Source organism: Plutella xylostella, chromosome 15, assembly GCF_932276165.1.
Source record: "Plutella xylostella chromosome 15, ilPluXylo3.1, whole genome shotgun sequence".
Lineage (NCBI taxonomy): Eukaryota > Metazoa > Arthropoda > Insecta > Lepidoptera > Plutellidae > Plutella > Plutella xylostella.
The window spans coordinates 1,342,806-1,362,045 of record NC_063995.1 but is presented as its reverse complement, the minus strand read 5'-3'; the positions used below and the strand labels follow the sequence as shown (position 1 = coordinate 1,362,045).

Here is a 19,240-nt window from a genome sequence, read left to right as displayed (position 1 = left end):
GCTTGCACTTATGTGTTTTTACATCCGTCTATCCTGCTGTCATTCCTGTCATGAAAAAAATAATATGAGCAGCATGAACTTACTTTTCTCCACAGACTAAAAATAAACATAAAAGTGTCTGAAAACTCAAAAGAAGGAGTGGAAAAGAACTTTCCAAAATCTTGTCTGTGAGTTCTGTCAAATTCATTCATGTACTTTTCGTTTTCGTTTCGCCCACTTGTGCTCCTTTCGAAGTTGTAATTTACGAAATTTGAGAAATTCAATGTTTTCTCCTCGTTTACATTAAAATCGTGCAAGTCAACCATACCTTCACGACATCAACTAAACAATTTCGTGGCCAGTAAAGCCGCCTAATAAAAATTACAACAAAAACTTAAAGTTACAGTGTCGTAAACATTTGCCGATGTAACAGTGAAATGAAGTGAAAACTACTTTCGGGTGTTTATTTATGATTCGTTTGTTGCCTGGCAAGAGATCAGGATGCAGTCGACGTCTGAAGGTTGTCTGAACATAGCGGAGTTGGCCAACCAGCTGAAGCGGGAGAAGATATTCATCAATTCTGAGAGGCAGCTGTTGCAGACCCTCAATGCGGAAGTGGAGAAGTGCACCCTGGAGCTGCTGCAGGCGGCGTGGATCTGCTCGCAGCAGCGCCAGAACCTCGCCACCCTGATCACCTCCAGGTCTGAGGCTGACTCTATTGCCGCCTGCCAAAAAGCCAGTCTCCTGGAAGCCACCACTTTTATTGATGCTTTTAAGGTGTTCAAATATAAGGTAAGTCTAACCCCTAATTTCATCCTTGTTGAGCGAAATAATGTAGTGAATTATGTTTTTTACAAACTTTTATAGATAATTTTAAATGTATTATACTAAGTATTCATAAATATGATACCATACCATTGCATTTTATTGTAATTTATATGGAATTTATCTATGGTCATCATTAACCAGCACTTAAACTTAATATCAACTTAACTTATGAATCTGATCACCATATTCAATGGTGTTGATGTCTTGGACACAATAGCTATTGTGTTTATGCACAGAGCAGAACATAATGCAACTAACTTTGTTAATTGTTGTTTAACATGTTTGGTGCCGCCCCCTGGCCATGAGTGAAAGTTTGTTCATGAGAGATATTCACTTTGTATAGAATAGGAGTCATCCCTCTGAACACTTGGTCTGACTGCTTAGTCCGACTGATCGGACCAAGTGAACTTTTTTTCCTATTGGTTCGATTAATGAATCGGACTATCATTACTACTTTGAAATTAGAACTTATGGTCCGCCTGCAGCCTTACTCCCAGCGATGAGTGGCTGATTGATTTCACAAAGATCACTAATTTCGTACTCCCACCGCACATTTTTGACGCTCGTCGTGTTGTGACGTCATGCAAACCGTTCAGTGAAAATTATAGCATTACTAAGCCAGAAATTCGCACCACGAGCTCATCACACAGAGTAGATTATAATGTCAAAATTGCACTGAGCCGCCCCTTTGAAAAAAGTTCCTATTCTTGCAACGCAAAGCCATTACAATGGCTAATTTTCCTATTTTTGTAAGAAAAAGAGCCTGTAATTATACCTACAAAGTGATGTGAAAGTAGTTACTGAGGATACGTGAGGATTGCAAACCAGTCTCCCTGGATATTCAAAGGAGTTGAGGACAATTTGATTGAAGACTCCATGAAACTAGCTGATTTTAGCGTAACAAATAAGGTGAGTATCCACGAAAATAGAGGTTGGTACATGTGATCGGACCAAGTAGTCGGAGTCGGACAGAAAGAACTAAAACTTTTAGAATAGAATAGAATATAATAGAACAGAACAGAATAGAATAGAACAGAACAGAGCAGAGCAGAGCTGAACAGAACAGAACAGAACAGAATAGAATAGAATAGTGAGACAACTTTTAGAAATCAAACAAAACTTTATTCGGAACTTTAGGTAACTTAAGAACTATAGGTTAAAAAACATAAACTAAAAAAAAAGAGAACAACAGTGAGACCAGCCCACTGCCACTTAAGCTTACTAACTCGGTGAGCTATGTCGGTGACTTTAGTTCTCTGTCGGATTACTTCGTTCCGGATGCGATCTTTCAGAGAGACTCCAAGCATACCTCTTTCAATCATAGCTCGCTGAGTGACCTTCAGTTTGTGTACAGAATGACTGAAGACGATATAGTTTATAGTTAGTCTTCTTTGTACATAGTTCATAGAAATAACCAGATAGAATAGTTAGCCCGATCACACATGTGAAGGTTCTGGAACATTCCATAGTTTTCCTGAAGTTTCCATAATGTTCTAGACTTATATGTATAGAATAGAATGTTCGATAATAGTCCAGAAAGTTCTAGAACAATGGCCAGGGAATGTTCCATAACGTCCGCGAACCTTCTAGACATAAGTTAGGTACTTATAGTTGTTCGATGTATTGTTTACGTTTGTACCTACTTTGGTAATAATAATAAATAGTGTGACCTCGGGTATCTCTGGAATTTTCGGGAACATCGCTCGCCGGACTATATAAAGGGATGGGTCCGGCGAATAATAGTCAGTCTAATAGTAAGAAAGAAAGAAAGAAAGATACATTTATTTGACACACTGAGACAGAATAATAAGACAAAAAAAAAAATAAATAAAAAGAAACAACAACAAAATAAAGAGAATACTTAATATAGAACAAACAAAACAAATAAAGGTTACTGTCCAGAGTGTCAAAACGGCACCAGCTCAGCATATGCTATGGACAGTGAGGCCACAGCGCTGGTTTTCAGCTGGCCCTTGTGTTGACCTCAGTCACGAACGCGAAGTTGGTATATATATATACTAGCTGTTCCCGCGCGCTTCGCTTCGCCTTAAAAAGTTTTCCCGTGGGAATTCCGGGATAAAAAGTAGCCTATGTTCTTTCCCAGGGTCTAGACCGTATGTATACCAAATTTCATTCAAATCCGTTCAGTAGTTTTGGCGTGAAAGAGTAACAGACAGACAGACAGACAGACAGACAGACAGACAGACAGACACAGTTACTTTCGCATTTATAATATTAGTTAGGATTAATTATGATGAGTTGTGTTATGTGATAAGATATTAATAATTACATAGGTTATAATTGTGGAAAGAAATAAATAAATAGTGGGTGAGACAGTGTTTGTGTAAGGTAGGTAGGTATATAGATAAAATGTAATATGTACAATCTGTATCAAATGTATTAAGTAATAAATATTAAATATTAGAAAGGGTAGAATGAGTAGAAATACAAAACATAAACTAAAAGTAAATAAAAGTGCACAATAGTAGTAGGTACTATTAGCCGGTTTACAATGCCAGGCGATCATGGTACCGCCGACTTACTTATAAGCATTGGCGGGTAGCCATTATGAAACGGCACCCACAGCCTGCAGCGTGAAAATATTTTTCAGTATCCGGGCGCGACCCGTTCAGTGTGCCCGCGTCATAGAGTATATTATAAACGGGAAATAGAGTAATCAGTCATTTCTTTATATAGCGCCATCTCTGTTCGTGTGTATGAACTAAACTCAGTAGCGCGAACGGCCTGCACCGCGCACCGTATACACCTTAAGCTCAACTAATATTAACAATGACTGCATGTTAATTAATCCTGCCCCAAGACAAATTATTAATGACAGGATTAATTAAACATGCACTCTTATCAGTAAAATATGTATTTGTAACTACAAAGATAAGTAATGAAACAAAATGGTTATTTTTTTCTTCTTTTATTTGCAATTTTTTAATCTCCTTTTGAAGAGGGATTAACTTATCACCACCACCACCAATTACTTTTTTCTTAAGGTGGGTAGTTTTCAAATCTGAAAACAGAAATAATATACAATTAGTCTTGTATAAAAACTACTGTCCATGGCTCATTATTCACTATAAAAAATATTAATTAAAGTTATCATCAATCCAATTTAGACATTATATTGAAGTAATTCAAGTGCTTGTATACATATTCTTTTCTATTCTCTGAGGGGGTGTTAGTGCCTGTAAAGTGCAAAACTACACTCACCAGATGTTGATGCTTCAGCATCACATGATATTGAAGCTTTTATGCCGATGTGTTCATTAGAAGTTGAACATCCAGCAGCAGCAGTGGCACAGCCTGCCTCATTAGTAACATCATTTAAGGTACATCTCTTGATTACTAAACCTGTAAAAATAATTATACATTCTTATTATATATAGACTTGAAAATGGTTTATTAGCTGTTTTATACACGACAGAAATATAATGTTTTATACACTAAGTATAAAAAGTATTTCACTGATAATAGCCCCCCATAATTAAAATTAAAATATTATATAAATATGTCTATATCTAGCAGTGGAATACCTGTAAGAAAAAGCAATTTTATTTATTTTACCTTTTAATTGAAGTGTAGGAGTAGCATTATTAGTGAGTTTTGTGTTCCTGGTCCAGTAACATTTCTCAAAGTGTTGGTGACAGACTCTACGATATTTGTAGACATATATGTCATTCAAAGACAAAATATCCCCTCCAATGGCAAATGTCCAAGTATTGAACCTGTTCGGTTCATTTTCAGGGTTCGGGAACTTATGTAAGATGACATTATCATCTTCACCTGTAAGAAGAGTATGTTTAATTTAATAAAAGAGAAGGATGGACATTTCATAACATAATTATGGTGTGATACAGAGCCTAAATTTATTTAATTTTCTCTTTCTTTTCTTTCTTAAATAACCTATATTAATAACACTATGTCCATAGAACTACAAAGGATTTGTAAATAGGCGAGAAACACATGAGTTTTAACTCTTACTGCCAGTTTCTATATCTCTATCTATCCATTACTGGTAGTTACTTTCATACGATTTAGACATATTCAAAAGTAACTGTCAAAATCGTATGAAAGTATCTACCAGTTATAGATAGATAGGTTATAGAAACCGGCAGTTAGTGAGTTCCAAATGGTTTTAACGACCTATTCAACAGTACATTATACATTCCTGAGAAAAAGAGTGGTGACAGACAGAGGGACATGATTTAGGTGTCCCTTTTTTCATGTTTTGGTACAGAACCCTAAAAAACAGCTACCACTACATAAGGGCTCTCAAAGGTGAAATGAATTTAATTATACGTAATTGGGATGTACTTACGTGTTCTATTACAACCAGGAACACAACACTTTCGCTCTGAAGCCATTTCAAGTCCGTGAATTTTGCAAAAATCGGAAGGTCCAAAAAACAAAAGCCAGGTCAACAGGTGCACAATGATAAACAAGGTCCAAAAGTTCGCCGAAGTCACAGTAATCGAAGTCCAAAAAACGAAGCCAGTTATGTTAAATAAAACAGTAGGAAATAGAAAAGCGCTCACAAAACTCAAAAACATTTACAACAACAACGACAATTTCTGTCAATGTCAAATATGGCGACGTGCCTTGCTACGTTCCAAAACGAAGCTTGTGTTCCAAAAAATGTTAATAAAACTGAAATGTTTATAGTGAGGAAACCGAAATAAGCTTTCTGGTGTTATTAATTATAGTTAATCAACCCTAATCTTATTATTTAAGTGGTTTAAAAAATAAATAAAAATCTTTAATTCAGAAAAAAAATATATTGTTGCAGCTGTATCGATGTATCGATTTATTGAAATTGGAACGCATTTACGACAGTGTCGCTCTCTGTAGCACAGTGTTCGAACTAATTTAAATGGTAATGTGTGTATGGAAGTAAGTTATTACTAAGTGAAAAGACCGTGGCCCGCGTCATCCCGCCAGCCGTGCGTAGATAACGGGACGAGGCGGCGCCCGCGCACCCACGCCCGGATACTACCAAATGAAGTACTCCACGAACAGCTAGCAACAATCATTATGCTCCAGTGTATAAGTACCTAAAGTGATACATAATGTTAATTTCATTACGTGATGAAGGCTGCGTTGACCAAAATAAAAGGTAAGAGAATAATAATATTATTACTGTGGTGCAATAAAAGACAATAGGAACACAGAAATTAGAAATAAGTAGTAGGTAAATAATTAATAAGTCATGTCGACGACGGGTAAAATTTAAATAGATATCTAAACAGTATGGACTATAATTATATTAGTGGACATTAATATATTATAAAAAAAATATTGTGTATACTCAAAATAAAATAGAATATAATAAATATAATATGTGTTTTCAGGGTCAATTTAAGCAGCAGAGTAACCGGAATAAAAAACAGCAACACCAGATGTTATGATGATAAGTTTGGTGATGATCTACTGCGTGCAGCTTGCAGCTAGGCAGTCTGGAATATAATATATATATAATATAATAGTAACAGCGGAACAGTAAACAACATACAGTCTACTAATAACATCCTACAGTGAAGATCTCCAGAGACACTCGAGGTCAATAGTCAGTGGCGGATTAACCTATAAGCACGACAAGCACGTGCTTGGGGCCCCGGGCCTCCAGGGGCCCCCATCCTCTGCTGCTGTTTCATTTTATACCTACATTTTAGACACGGAATACCATGCGTGTGGTTGGTAAGGGGCCTACCACACGCGTAAGTATCACCACAGTTTTGCCTGCGCAGGCCGGCTTAAACACGGAATACCGTGCGTGTGGTTGCTAAAGGACCTACCACACGCGTAAGTATCACCACAGTTTTGCCCTCGCAGGCCGGCTTAAACACCGAATACCGTGCGTGTGGTTGGTAAAGGGCCTACCACACGCGTAAGTATCACCACACGATACTCATTTTCGAACTACGTGATATATTTATAGTGACCTGTAATTCCCGACGATTTGGTCATAAACTACAGGCACTAGGTATACCTTCAGTCAGACGGCAGTCTGACATCAGGGATCCATGGAGCAGTGGATCTAGCCACTGCAGCGTATAGCCACAGTACTCACAAGGAGAGTCGCCTCGGGTTGGTGAGACCCCTCCCTGATGTCCTGACAAGTGCCGGAGCAGTTGATGGCACGCTCACTTCCCATACTCCATCCGGAGCACTCGTGTTTGGATCCACACTAGGGACAATGGAGAAGCCATTTGCCACATCTCCACTCTGGTACCGGAGCTGTAATGCGCGCTCACCTCCCGACATGCAGACCTACATGTCTACTCATGGAGCCTACACAGCTGGGTCGGCCGGCGCATGCTATCTGTCACGCACTTCTTGATATCCAGTCAAGCACCGGAGATGTCGGTTCAACTGACGTCGGACCAACTATAGGAAACTCACGTGCCCCGTGACTCTTTCGCATCAACGGCCCTCGTCCTAAACCGCTACTTGAGCCACTAGCTGCGCGCGTGACAAGCTTACCGGGCAGACGAACGTTGTCCCCCCCCTGTAGCTAACCACGCGCCACTACGAATCCATACCGAAGTCCGGATCCACTAGCAAGTTAGTGGAGGGCTCGAGATCCGGACACCCGTATTACCCTGGTCTAAACAGCCGGACTCATAATTCCGGCTGCGCAACCCCGCACACCTCGGGTCCTGGTGGCGGGTGATCACCATTATCACCAGTATCACCACAGTGTTAACTGCACAGGCCGGCTTGTACTGTAGGCAAATGGAATACTGTGCGAATGGGTGGTAAAACTGTATACCGCGCTAACCCCGCCGATTTTTGGGTATAGCAGGCAACTAGACTTTTTTCTAGTGAATTCTAGTTGTTTGCAAACATTGAAAATATACCAGTAGAAGAAAAAAATCCTCATTGGGAAACATTGTTTCCAGTTTCCACGCCGACGAATTTGACAATAAAATAATAATTAAAAAAAAGAAAGATTGATAGTGGTTTTATGAAGTCGGTTTTTTTAAATTATTATTATTAAAGTAAGATGCAAATGATACCATACCAATAAGTCCTACTAGTCAATACGAATCATTGAAGCCTAAACACGAGGTAGTTGCTATATACCGTTGAGGAGTTCCCTTGACTGCCTTCCGTTTCCATCATCAGATCAGCTCAAGGTGGTGACCTTGGTGATCATATTTTTGGCTGATCATATTTTTTGTATTAAGAACTATATTTACTTTCTAAATTTGATTAGAATCGGTAAATAGGTGCTCAAAATGGAAATTCATACCCTGTTTTTACCTCTTTACCCACCCTTGGGGGTAGAATAAAATTCTGAAAAAAAGGGAACACCCCTGAGCTCAACTAAAAACATCAAAAAAAGGTTTTCAATTACGGCGGAGTAATCGGTGAACACACATAAAAAAAACATACAGACGAATTGAGAACCTCCTCCTTTTTTCGAAGTCGGTTAAAAATGAGGCTTGCGCGTACTTAAATGTGCCGTGTGATATCTCGGCGTACCTGCGCAGTTATAACTGTGGTGATACTTGCGCTTGTCGTAGGCCTTTAAGGCAAGCAATTTTTTTTTTAAATGTTTTCCATCCTTTTTTATAGAAAAGTTATATAGGACGTTTTAGCTATTGAACTGTTTTGTCACTCTTTTTCAAGGAACAAATTGTTCTAAATTAGGGGCCTACACAGGCTTTGTGCTTAGGGCCTCCGATGCTCTTAATCCGCCACTGTCAATAGTGAACAGTATTACCGGTGTTTTCTTTGGAAGACTCTACAGGCTAACAGCTACCTCAACAGTGGCATTTCCTCATCTTCTTGAAGAACCAACAGGTGCACCGCCACTTCCTTCGCACCGTACAGTGATAGTATAGTAAACGGTCGAGGTGATCCGCACAGTTTGTGAACCAGTCCCACTGTAAGTGTCCGCGTTTCAGCCCCATAGGTCATAACCGGTATGACACACTGATCAAAGGCTTTCGTCTTGAGACTTTGTGGTATAGGCGACGAGAAGACTTGACGAAGTTTACCAAATGCTGCCCAGCCTAACTGTATTCTCAAATTTAATTAAAGAGGGTTGGGGATATATCCTTAACGATATACACTTACGGCGATATGGCTCGCGCCTATCACGTGAGTACAAATGTACAGCGAAAAGCGGGTGTCTCGCTTACGAGTCACCTCTGACTACCCCTTCAGGGATTACAGTCGTGAGCATAATATGTATGTACCTAGGTATGTATGATTTGCACTTTGATGTTCCAGGCTTCGTCAAATTGAAAAAAACCGGGGACTAAGCAGAGAGGACAAAGTGGACTCACGTTTCCTACTTGTCCGATGATTCGGATCAATAAATAGTTCACTTGATCCGATCGGTCGGACAAAGTGGACTCACTTTTCCTATTCATCCGATGATTCGAACCAATAGGAAAAAAAGTTCACTTGGTCCGATCAGTCGGACTAAGCAGTCGGACCAAGTGTTCAGAGGGGGAGTCATTAAGATTAAAATTCATATTTTGTTAATATAATTTTGATGCTGTTCTAAGTTCCTACTTATAGTTATTAGATCTCTAACAACTTCTCCAATATGTTGTATTAGGTCTCAGATTTTACTGCTATCTAACATAACTAAAAGAAAAAGTATAAAACTACTTATAAAGTTTTCTCGTAAACAAAAAAAATACTTCACACCCTCAAACAATCCAAGTCAATACAATAAACCTTTACCTACTTCACTTTAGGAAGCAAATGCTCTTTCCGAGCTATTGGGATGGCTCCGGGATTCCCCGCAGCTGGTGGCTCTATTCCTGCTACTGGGGGAGGAGGAGTTGGGCAGCGGGCTGGCATCAGCACTGGCTTCTGGACTCTACGCCAGTGGACGGTGTCCGAGCGACCGTGGCCGCCTGTTGGCCGTCATACGGTCACTCATCAAGCATCAGCTGGCATTGCCACAGCCAAGAAAGTAAGTTTAAAACATACTTAATTAAAAACCTAAAAGTTGTAAAAAATATATTTAACATTTGAATTTTTTTTTTGCAAAGTCTACCTTGCTAACTTTTTCCAAAAAAAAATACATACAAATCCTTCTACCCAATGATTTTAACAAAATCCATGATATTTTAAATCCTAAAAATACAGATGTGAAGTTTGCTTCCATGGAATGCAGATGAGTCATCTGAAATCATAATCAGTAATATGTGATGTATGCTCTAGTGAAGCTGCTAATACTGTACTTCCTGCTACACACGATACAGACAATTTGCAGACAATAACTGTGTTACACACTTTGCATCACTATTGAATTGGGCAATCATATTGGAATCATAAATGACTACTACAAAAGTACATAAGCCTACTATAATAGTTTAAACAATTTCTAAGTACTCCTGAAATTAATTTAGGTACCTATAATAAAGAAGAGTAACTGGAGTTATCTTAATATTTCCTAGCTGCTGTAAATCTTTGTTCACTTATTTTTATATTTGTGCAATAAAGGATTAAATAAATAAATATATAAATAAATTGGAGTAACAATCCTGGATGTTGTAAAAGCTGAGGTAGGCACTCTATAGGTCCAAGAATAGACAATCTCGTTTCTATACTAACTGGACTACACATGCTAAATAGCCCACCGTCCACAGACTATTCCGCTCCGGCGCATGCGCACTGTCCCAGCTGTACTCTGTGTTCCGCGATGGGTACACTCCACTGCGGCAGTTCCTGGTGGCGGCGCTGCAGGGGCCGGTGATGAACGTGCTGCGGGAGGACGAGTTCTTCCTGGATCTGGACCCGGATAAGGCTATGGAGAGGTGAAGAATAGGAGTTTGGAGTACTAAAAACTAAAAATTTGTTTGAAAGATCCATTGTGGTCAAATTTTAGTGAGATTGTTTCTGATGGTGGTTTTGCTGAGACCTGTGATGTATTCTACTAATATGTAGACTCTGAATTTTATCTATGAAGAAGTTATGAATGAAATATAAGTCTCATACTAGACTGCTTTATCATGTAATACATAAATTAATGTAAGAAGCAAAATTATAATCTCCAAACCTAACCTCCCAACAGATTCTCCTCATCAGACCGCCTCAAAAAGTTCGGTCAACCATCCAGCGCAGAATACCAAGCTAAAGTGGCGCGCTACCGCAAGTGGACGGTGCAGTCGCTGTACAACCTGGCCAGCCGCTTCGTGGCCTCGCTGAAGGAGCACTGGCCGAGCTTCCCGCCCGCGCTGGCCTGGCTGCTGCACCAGGTCGTGATGCTGATGAAGCAGGCTGGGTGAGTGGATTAGAGTATGTTTTTCTTGAGTAAAATTTGGCATTTTGTGGTCTAGCTTAATGACAAATATTACTAGACGATAGCCACTTTAGTTTGCAGATTTTATTAATTGTGAATTAGGTACCTGATTTAAGATGCCATGCGCTGTCCATAGCACGGTTCAGTTCACATAATTTAACCACTCTATAAAATCCTCTTGAAAAGGAGGGTAGTAGTATTCAAAATAACCTATATAGATTATAGAGGACACTCTAGATTCTAGACACTTTGAAGAGAGTCTAACGATTAGATCGCTATTCATCTAATGCGTCATTACCTTACTCCGACTCCTCTCTTACGATATTAGGATCCACTCTCCTGATCTATTTTAACTTCCTACTCTATCCCGACAGAACCCCAGAACGCGAAATCCACGCCCTGTGCTCCGAGCTGGTCATGACGCAAGTTATCTGCCCCGCCGTGGCGAGCCCCGAGGCGCACGGCGTGCTCGAGACACCGGTGTCCTACATCGCCAGGTCCAACCTGCTGCAGATCGCGCAGATCCTGCAGATGCTGAGTTTGGCTAAGTTTCAGGAGGTGAGTGTTTTCATTTTATGTTTATTTTAAGCGCGGCAGTAGGATGTGAAATATGGTGAGAATAAATTGCTCAAATACTCACTTCCCTAAGGTTTAACAGACGTTTTCTATGGATATTTCTGGATAAAAAGGAGCCAACGAAGCAATACGGCTGTAATAGATCAATCAATCTTTGCTTGTTTCTTTACGCCGTGTGTGACTAACACAGCAAATTCGGCCATTTACGAGTTTGGCTAAGTTTCAGGAGGTCAGTGTTTTAATTTATTTTTAATCTTATAGCGGTATCATCATCATCATCATCAGCCTATAGCAGTCCACTGCTGGACGTAGGCCTCTCCCAAAGCACGCCACTGGATGCGATCTTTAGACATAGCGGTAGTAGGATGTGAAATACTTATGGTAAGAATAAAATGCTCATATTTACATCCCTTGGCATTAAATGGGATTTCCGTAGATATTTCTGGATAAAAAGGCGCCATCGGAGTAATACCTAGTAGGTATACCTATGTAGCAAGTACCTATACCTAAGCTCAGGCGTTAGTAAACCTGCTTCCGGAATTCGATGCCGCGGCTTTGAATCCCGTCCCAGCACCTCCTCGCGAGACACCCCCGCCCTGTGCTCCGAGCTGGTCATGACGCAGGCGCTCTGCCCCGCCGTGGCGAGCCCCGAGGCGCACGGCGTGCTCGAGACACCGGTGTCCTACATCGCCAGGTCCAACCTGCTGCAGATCGCGCAGATCCTGCAGATGCTGAGTTTGGCTAAGTTTCAGGAGGTGGGTGTTTTAATTTTATGTTTATTTTATGCGCGGCAGTAGCTTGTGAAATATGGTATGAATAAAATTCTCAAATACTCACTTCCCTAAGGTTTAAAAGAGTTTTCTGTGGATATTTCTGGATAAAAAGGAGCCAACGAAGCAATACGGCTGTAATAGATCAATCAATCTTTGTGTCTTTATGCCCTGTGTGACTAACACAGCAAATTCGGCCAATTACGATTGTGTTATGTACACACTCTGTAATAGATAGCTCAGGCGGTAGTATACTTACTTCCGGAATTCGATGCCGCGGCTTTGAATCCCGTCCTAGCACCTCCTCGCGAGACACCCCCGCCCTGTGCTCCGAGCTGGTCATGACGCAGGCGCTCTGCCCCGCCGTGGCGAGCCCCGAGGCGCACGGCGTGCTCGAGACACCGGTGTCCTACATCGCCAGGTCCAACCTGCTGCAGATCGCGCAGATCCTGCAGATGCTGAGTTTGGCTAAGTTTCAGGAGGTGAGTGTTTTATTTTTTTATGCACGGTAGTAGGATGTGAAATATTTATGGTAAGAATAAAATTCTCTACTTACTTCCCTTGTCTTTAAAAGGGGTTTCCGTGGATATTTCTCGGTAAAAAGGAGCCAACGAAGCAATACGGCTGTAATGGATCAATCAATCTTTGTTTGTGTCTTTATGCCGTGTGTGACTAACTCAGCAAATTCGGACAATTACGATTGTGTTAAGGTACACACTCTGTAATAGATAGCTCAGGCGTTAGTAAACGTGCTTCCGGAACTCGATGCCGCGGCTTTGAATCCCGTCCCAGCACCTCCTCGCGAGACACCCCCGCCCTGTGCTCCGAGCTGGTCATGACGCAGGCGCTCTGCCCCGCCGTGGCGAGCCCCGAGGCGCACGGCGTGCTCGAGACACCGGTGTCCTACATCGCCAGGTCCAACCTGCTGCAGATCGCGCAGATCCTGCAGATGCTGAGTCTGGCTAAGTTTCAGGAGGTGAGGAGGTTTTGCTTTTGTTTGTAATTTGAGTAGGGTATGAAATAATATGGTGAGAATAAAATACTTACCGACTTTATTTCCTTGGCTTTAAAAGAGTTTTCCGTAAACATTTTTAAATAAAAAGAAGCCGCCGAAGTTATATGAACAGCCGATGAGTGAGCAGATGAATCGACAGTTAATCACTTCGTGTTGAGCACTTGTGTTTGACTTATGTTTGGGTGTTATGTACTTGTATAGCTATTTCAGCCGTTCGACAAATATAACAGGCTCTGCATGATATTGTCTTGTGGTTAAGATGTCCACCATTTTACATCCTATTCTATTCTATTCTATTAAAATAAATAAAGAAAAATATTTTACATCCATAATTCCGTTCACAGGTGGACCCAAAAGTGCGCGACGTGTACAGCCGGTTCGACCGCGCGTGCATATACACTCTGCTGGAGGCGGCGGCGGCGGCGGGGGGCGCGGGGGGCGGCGCGGAGCCCCCGCGCGCCGAGCCGCCCGCCGCCGCCGCCGCGCTGCTCACCGACCAGCAGCTCAAGCAGCTGGTAAGTGCATTCTAGAAATCCAATCATATCTATTGACACATATGGAATTAGAAGAAAGACGGAAGAAATCTCGCTAACTAAAAAGTGAGGCAGCCAAAGTAAGTCAGTTTCATTGTTACGACGAGCCCGCCACACACACATTTACACTCAAAGTAAGTCAGTTTGCCGCCGCACGCGAATCACGTCGCACCGGTCTACGCACCCACTATTCTATTCTATTCTATTCTATTCTCTGTGGGGGTGTAAGTACCTGCACCTGGCTCTCTCGAATGGAACCTTTGTGCATATCCCCAAGGTCTAAACTGCCTTCCTAAGCTTGGACCATTTCCACACCACGCTGGTCCACTGCGGGTTGGTGGGTTCACATATCTAGATGTGCTAGATCTAGATATGCAGGTTTCCTCACGATGTTTTCCTTCACCGTAAGAGCGATGGTATACATTGTACTTAAGTTAAAAGAACTCATTGGTACATGTCAGCGCCGGGATCGAACCCGCATCTCTGGCGTGAGAAGCGGGCGCTTACCCGACTGAGCTACCACCGCTCTTACGCACCCACACACTCTCATGTCGCCGCCATAGTGGTGCTTCAGTGTTTTAGTAAGCGAGATTCCTTCGCCTTTTCTTCTACTTCCATGTTGACACCATTAGACACAGGTTTACAAGAAATAAATAGTAGGTAGGTAGTAGTAAGATAAATAATTGAAGTAGGTAGGTTACAGTAGGTAGGTTACAGGCCTACATTGGTTTACAAGTTTAAATAGAATGAGTAAGAAGTTATCTCGCACCAGGCGTAGCCTATATCGCGAGAACCGGTAGGCAGAGATACAATAAGAGTTGCAGTAAAAGTGCGCGACGTGTACAGCCGCTTCGACCGCGCGTGCATATACACTCTGCTGGAGGCGGCGGCGGCGGCGGGGGGCGCGGGGGGCGGCGCGGAGCCCCCGCGCGCCGAGCCGCCCGCCGCCGCCGCCGCGCTGCTCACTGAACAGCAGCTCAAGCAGCTGGTAAGTGCATGCTAGAGATCAAATCATATTTATTGACACCCATGAAAGTACAGAAAAAGACGGAAGAAATCTCGCTAACTAAAAAGTGAGGCACCCAAAGTAAGTCAGTTTCATTGTTACGACGAGCCCGCCACCCATACACTCTTATGTCGCCGCCATAGTGGTGCTTCAGTGTTTTAGTAAGCGAGATTCCTTCGCCTTTTTTTCTACTTCCATGTTGACACCATTAGACCACAGGTTTACAAGAAATAAATAGTAGGTAGGTAGTAGTAAGATAAATAATTGAAGTACCTACAACAAGGTTAAATAGAATGAGTAAGAAGGTATCTCGTAGGCGTAGCCTGTATCGCGAGAACCGGTAGGCAGAGATACAATAAGAGTTGCAGTAAAAGTGCGCGACGTGTACAGCCGGTTCGACCGCGCGTGCATATACACTCTGCTGGAGGCGGCGGCGGCGGCGGGGGGCGCGGGGGGCGGCGCGGAGCCCCCGCGCGCCGAGCCGCCCGCCGCCGCCGCCGCGCTGCTCACCGAACAGCAGCTCAAGCACCTGGTAAGTACAGAAGACATGCAGATGAGGCATTTGTAGGGATCCTCCTTTGAACTAGAATTACCTGCGTATAGAAACGACACCGCGAGCTTGACATTTGACAACAACGCATTTTTTCTGTCACTGGAATCTATACCCAAGTTCGCGTTGTTCCATTGGAATCTACGACTTGGTCGCGCGCCTCGTACTGTTTAACGTGGAATACAGATTTTGTTCGCGTTGTCTGGTACATTATACTTCAGTGGGTTCCTCTGCCAAATGGCAAAACTACGGGTCCCCGTATAGATTCGTTATGTCTGTGCGTATGTCACAAACCTTTTTTTCCGTTTAAACTTGACAAGGAAATGCATGTAATCCATATCCACGCGATAAATTTTTACATAAAACAAAAGATTTTGTTGGTTTCCCATAATTTGAACTAACCAGCCGCCATTTTGATACAACAAATATACAACTTCTAACCCAATTTTCTCTTCACAGATAACATTCCTGAAGCACGTATCGTCCAAGCTGAACAACAACACGCCTGCGACGTCGGAGGAGACCTCTTCATCCGGCAGCTCGGTGCAGGCTGACGCTTCTACATTCAGGTTAGTCTGTGGCTCTTAGACCGGATCTGGTACTTTATGAGATAAAAAGTCCTTAGAGACATGGAGTCTGGCGTCATCCTAATTGGCAGATATCGTATTATGGCGTGATGCGTTTTCGTCGTGCGATAACTTTAAACATATGAAAATTTAATTTCGCTCCCATGATGCCGGCATTAGGACACCACTTCAGACGCTTGAAAATATATATTTTAACATAAAAATTACGTATTCTTCTGGGTAACAATTAGTGTTGCCCAAATGCAAGAACAAGACGAGACTTAGCCAGTCTTGGTCTTGGTCTTGCGCCAATACACCTGGTCTTGGTCTTGGTCTTGGTCTTGCGCCAATACACCTGGTCTTGGTCTTGGTCTTGGTCTTGCGCTCCCAGTCTTGGTCTTGGTCTTGGTCTTGCAGCAAGAGTCTTGCAAGTCTTGCAATTACCTATTAGTCTATTACTATTTATTAAAGTTTACTTTTTGATTTTAATAGATATTTTTTTATTCGCTATGTTTATGGTATTAGTCGTAATGCGCATAGGTCCAGTTTTTCATTTTCTTTGATACAGTTTTTTGCATCTCATAGAATTCCTAAGCGTACTTACCTATACACCGAACTTCTACACCTAACTACTCAGTGAAATAGCGCTCTGCAAGACGCAAGAGTCTTGCAGGCTATGTCTTGTTCTTGCTCAAGTCTTGCACGGTCAGTCTTGGTCTTGGTCTTGCTAAAAATACGCGGTCTTGTTCTTGGTCTTGGTCTTGCAAAAACGCAAGAACAAGACCAAGACTGCAAGACCAAGACTGAATTTGGGCAACACTAGTAACAATGTAGAACAGATATTTTTATTGTGCTTATTTTTTAATTATGTAACCATTCATCACTTATTTTATTTATTTTGTGTGCCTCAATAAACAAATAAATTCACCACATGACAAAATATTCGTTTGTTTCATCCCCCCCAGTGACTCGGGCTCCACTTCGTTGGCGCAGCTGGTGCCGGGCGCGAGCCGCGCGCGCCTCTCCGACCTGCTGCGGCAGCAGCCCGACATGAACAACTACAGGTGTGTACAGACTAGCTACAGGTGTGTACAGACTAGCTACAGCCACTCCCCGCTGGCGCAGCTGGTGCCGGGCGCGAGCCGCGCGCGCCTCTCCGACCTGCTGCGGCAGCAACCCGACATGAACAACTACAGGTGTGTACAGACTAGCTACAGGTGTGTACAGACTAGCTACAGGTGTGTACAGACTAGCTACAGGTGTGTACAGACTAGCTACAGGTATGTACGGACTAGCTACAGGTGTGTACAGACTAGCTACAGGTGTGTACAGACTAGCTACAGGTGTGTACAGACTAGCTACAGGTATGTACGGACTAGCTACAGGTGTGTACAGACTAGCTACAGGTGTGTACAGACTAGCTACAGGTGTGTACAGACTAGCTACAGGTATGTACGGACTAGCTACAGGTGTGTACAGACTAGCTACAGGTGTGTACAGACTAGCTACAGGTGTGTACAGACTAGCTACAGGTATGTACGGACTAGCTACAGGTGTGTACAGACTAGCTACAGGTGTGTACAGACTAGCTACAGCCACTCCCCGCTGGCGCAGCTGGTGCCGGGCGCGAGCCGCGCGCGCCTCTCCGACCTGCTGCGGCAGCAGCCCGACATGAACAACTACAGGTATGCGTACTGTACAGTCGGCAAATTCATTTGGCTCTCCCCCCAATTCATAGAGCTTTTTGACCCTTAATAATAATAATTTTAAAATTGACGTGGTATACGAATCTCAACTGTTTGAGTGTCATTAACTTAACAACTCGTGTTGCATAGTCAATTTTAGTAAAAATAAATTTACATCACTGTATCTTCAACGCATGAGTCCTAAAATAAAACTGTTTGCGATGGGGTATCACACATAATATATTTTTCAAAGTAAACTGTATTCAAGCAACCACGTGACTAGACCAAAACACAAATTACATCATCATCATATTATGCTCACGACTGTAAATGCCCGAAGGGGTAGTCAGAGGTGACTCGCAAGCGAGTCACCCGCTTTTCGCTGTACATTTGTACTCACGTGATAGGTCGCGAGCCGTATCGCCGTTTTTGAATGAGTACAATGCACTGAAGTTGTCGGGTAAGTGGGCAACCCGACTGTCAGATGTTTTCAAGCTGCCCGAAGGCCTCTGACTAGGCTTAACGACTGCTGCCGAAGCAGCAACCGGGACCCACGGCTTAACATGCCGTCCGAAGCACGGAAGCGTCCAGAAAAGAACCACTTGAAATCGGTCACCCATCCAATGGCTGACCGTGCCAGTTGTTGCTTAACCTCAGTGATCAGTTACGATCACTGAAGCCAGCTCGACTACGGACGCTTCACACACAAATTACAAAATAAGCTAAAGCGGTTTATATAACAAATGGTCGTAATTCAGTCAACCCCTTCTTAACAATCTGTTCCTCCCACAGACCACCCCCGCCCGAGCCTCGCGACCAGCTAGACAACGGCTCGTCAAAATTGCGCATTCTGAACAAACTACCACTACGGGCCCGCGCGCCCGCGTCGCCGCCCGACGAGCGGCCCGCCGCCGCGCCGCAAGTCATTGTCATCAATCTACCCAACGGGAATATTAGTGATACTGTTGGTAAGTGTATGACCCAGATGTATGAAATTGTAGGTTACTATACATATTATAAATATATTACGTAGTTCTAATAGCGGGCGCTTGCTTCTCGGTGTGCGTCTAAATTAAAGAAAAAATATGGCCGCAAAGGCCTTTGAATAAGCCGGGATGGATTTACCGAGACCAACTCGAGGTGTAGGAGCTTAAATAAACTCGTAAATAAAGAAACTATACGAAAATGGCGGCGTCATTAGTGAGAGTAGAAAGATTTGACAGCCAGATAAAGCATAAGTCTAATAGCCATTTTCATATAGTTTCTTTGATTACGGAGGTTGTACCCGCATTCTGAACAAGCTGCCACTGCGTGCCCGCGCGCCCGCGTCGCCACCCGACGAGCGGCCCCCCGCCGCGCAAGTTATTGTCATCAATCTAGCCACTGGGAACATCAGTGATACTGTCGGTGAGTGTATGACCCAGATGTATGAAATTGTAGGTTACTATACCTA

At 42.7% G+C, this 19,240-nt stretch overlaps 1 protein-coding gene across 1 annotated transcript in view; it reads left to right on the top strand.

Moving 5' to 3' along the window:
- Positions 1-194: 194 nt before the first annotated feature.
- The window catches only part of LOC105397513 (GTPase-activating protein and VPS9 domain-containing protein 1), a 45,426-nt gene continuing 26,380 nt past the window's right edge, over positions 195-19,240 (top strand). Inside the window, exons 1-10 of the mRNA XM_048625657.1 lie at positions 195-771; positions 9,534-9,754; positions 10,434-10,601; positions 10,859-11,068; positions 11,461-11,644; positions 13,792-13,962; positions 15,309-15,518; positions 15,996-16,105; positions 17,068-17,787; positions 18,580-18,755. Of these exons, the coding sequence (XP_048481614.1) occupies positions 481-771; positions 9,534-9,754; positions 10,434-10,601; positions 10,859-11,068; positions 11,461-11,644; positions 13,792-13,962; positions 15,309-15,518; positions 15,996-16,105; positions 17,068-17,787; positions 18,580-18,755 (2,461 nt within the window). The 5' untranslated portion in view covers positions 195-480. The remainder of the gene's footprint in view (positions 772-9,533; positions 9,755-10,433; positions 10,602-10,858; positions 11,069-11,460; positions 11,645-13,791; positions 13,963-15,308; positions 15,519-15,995; positions 16,106-17,067; positions 17,788-18,579; positions 18,756-19,240) is intronic.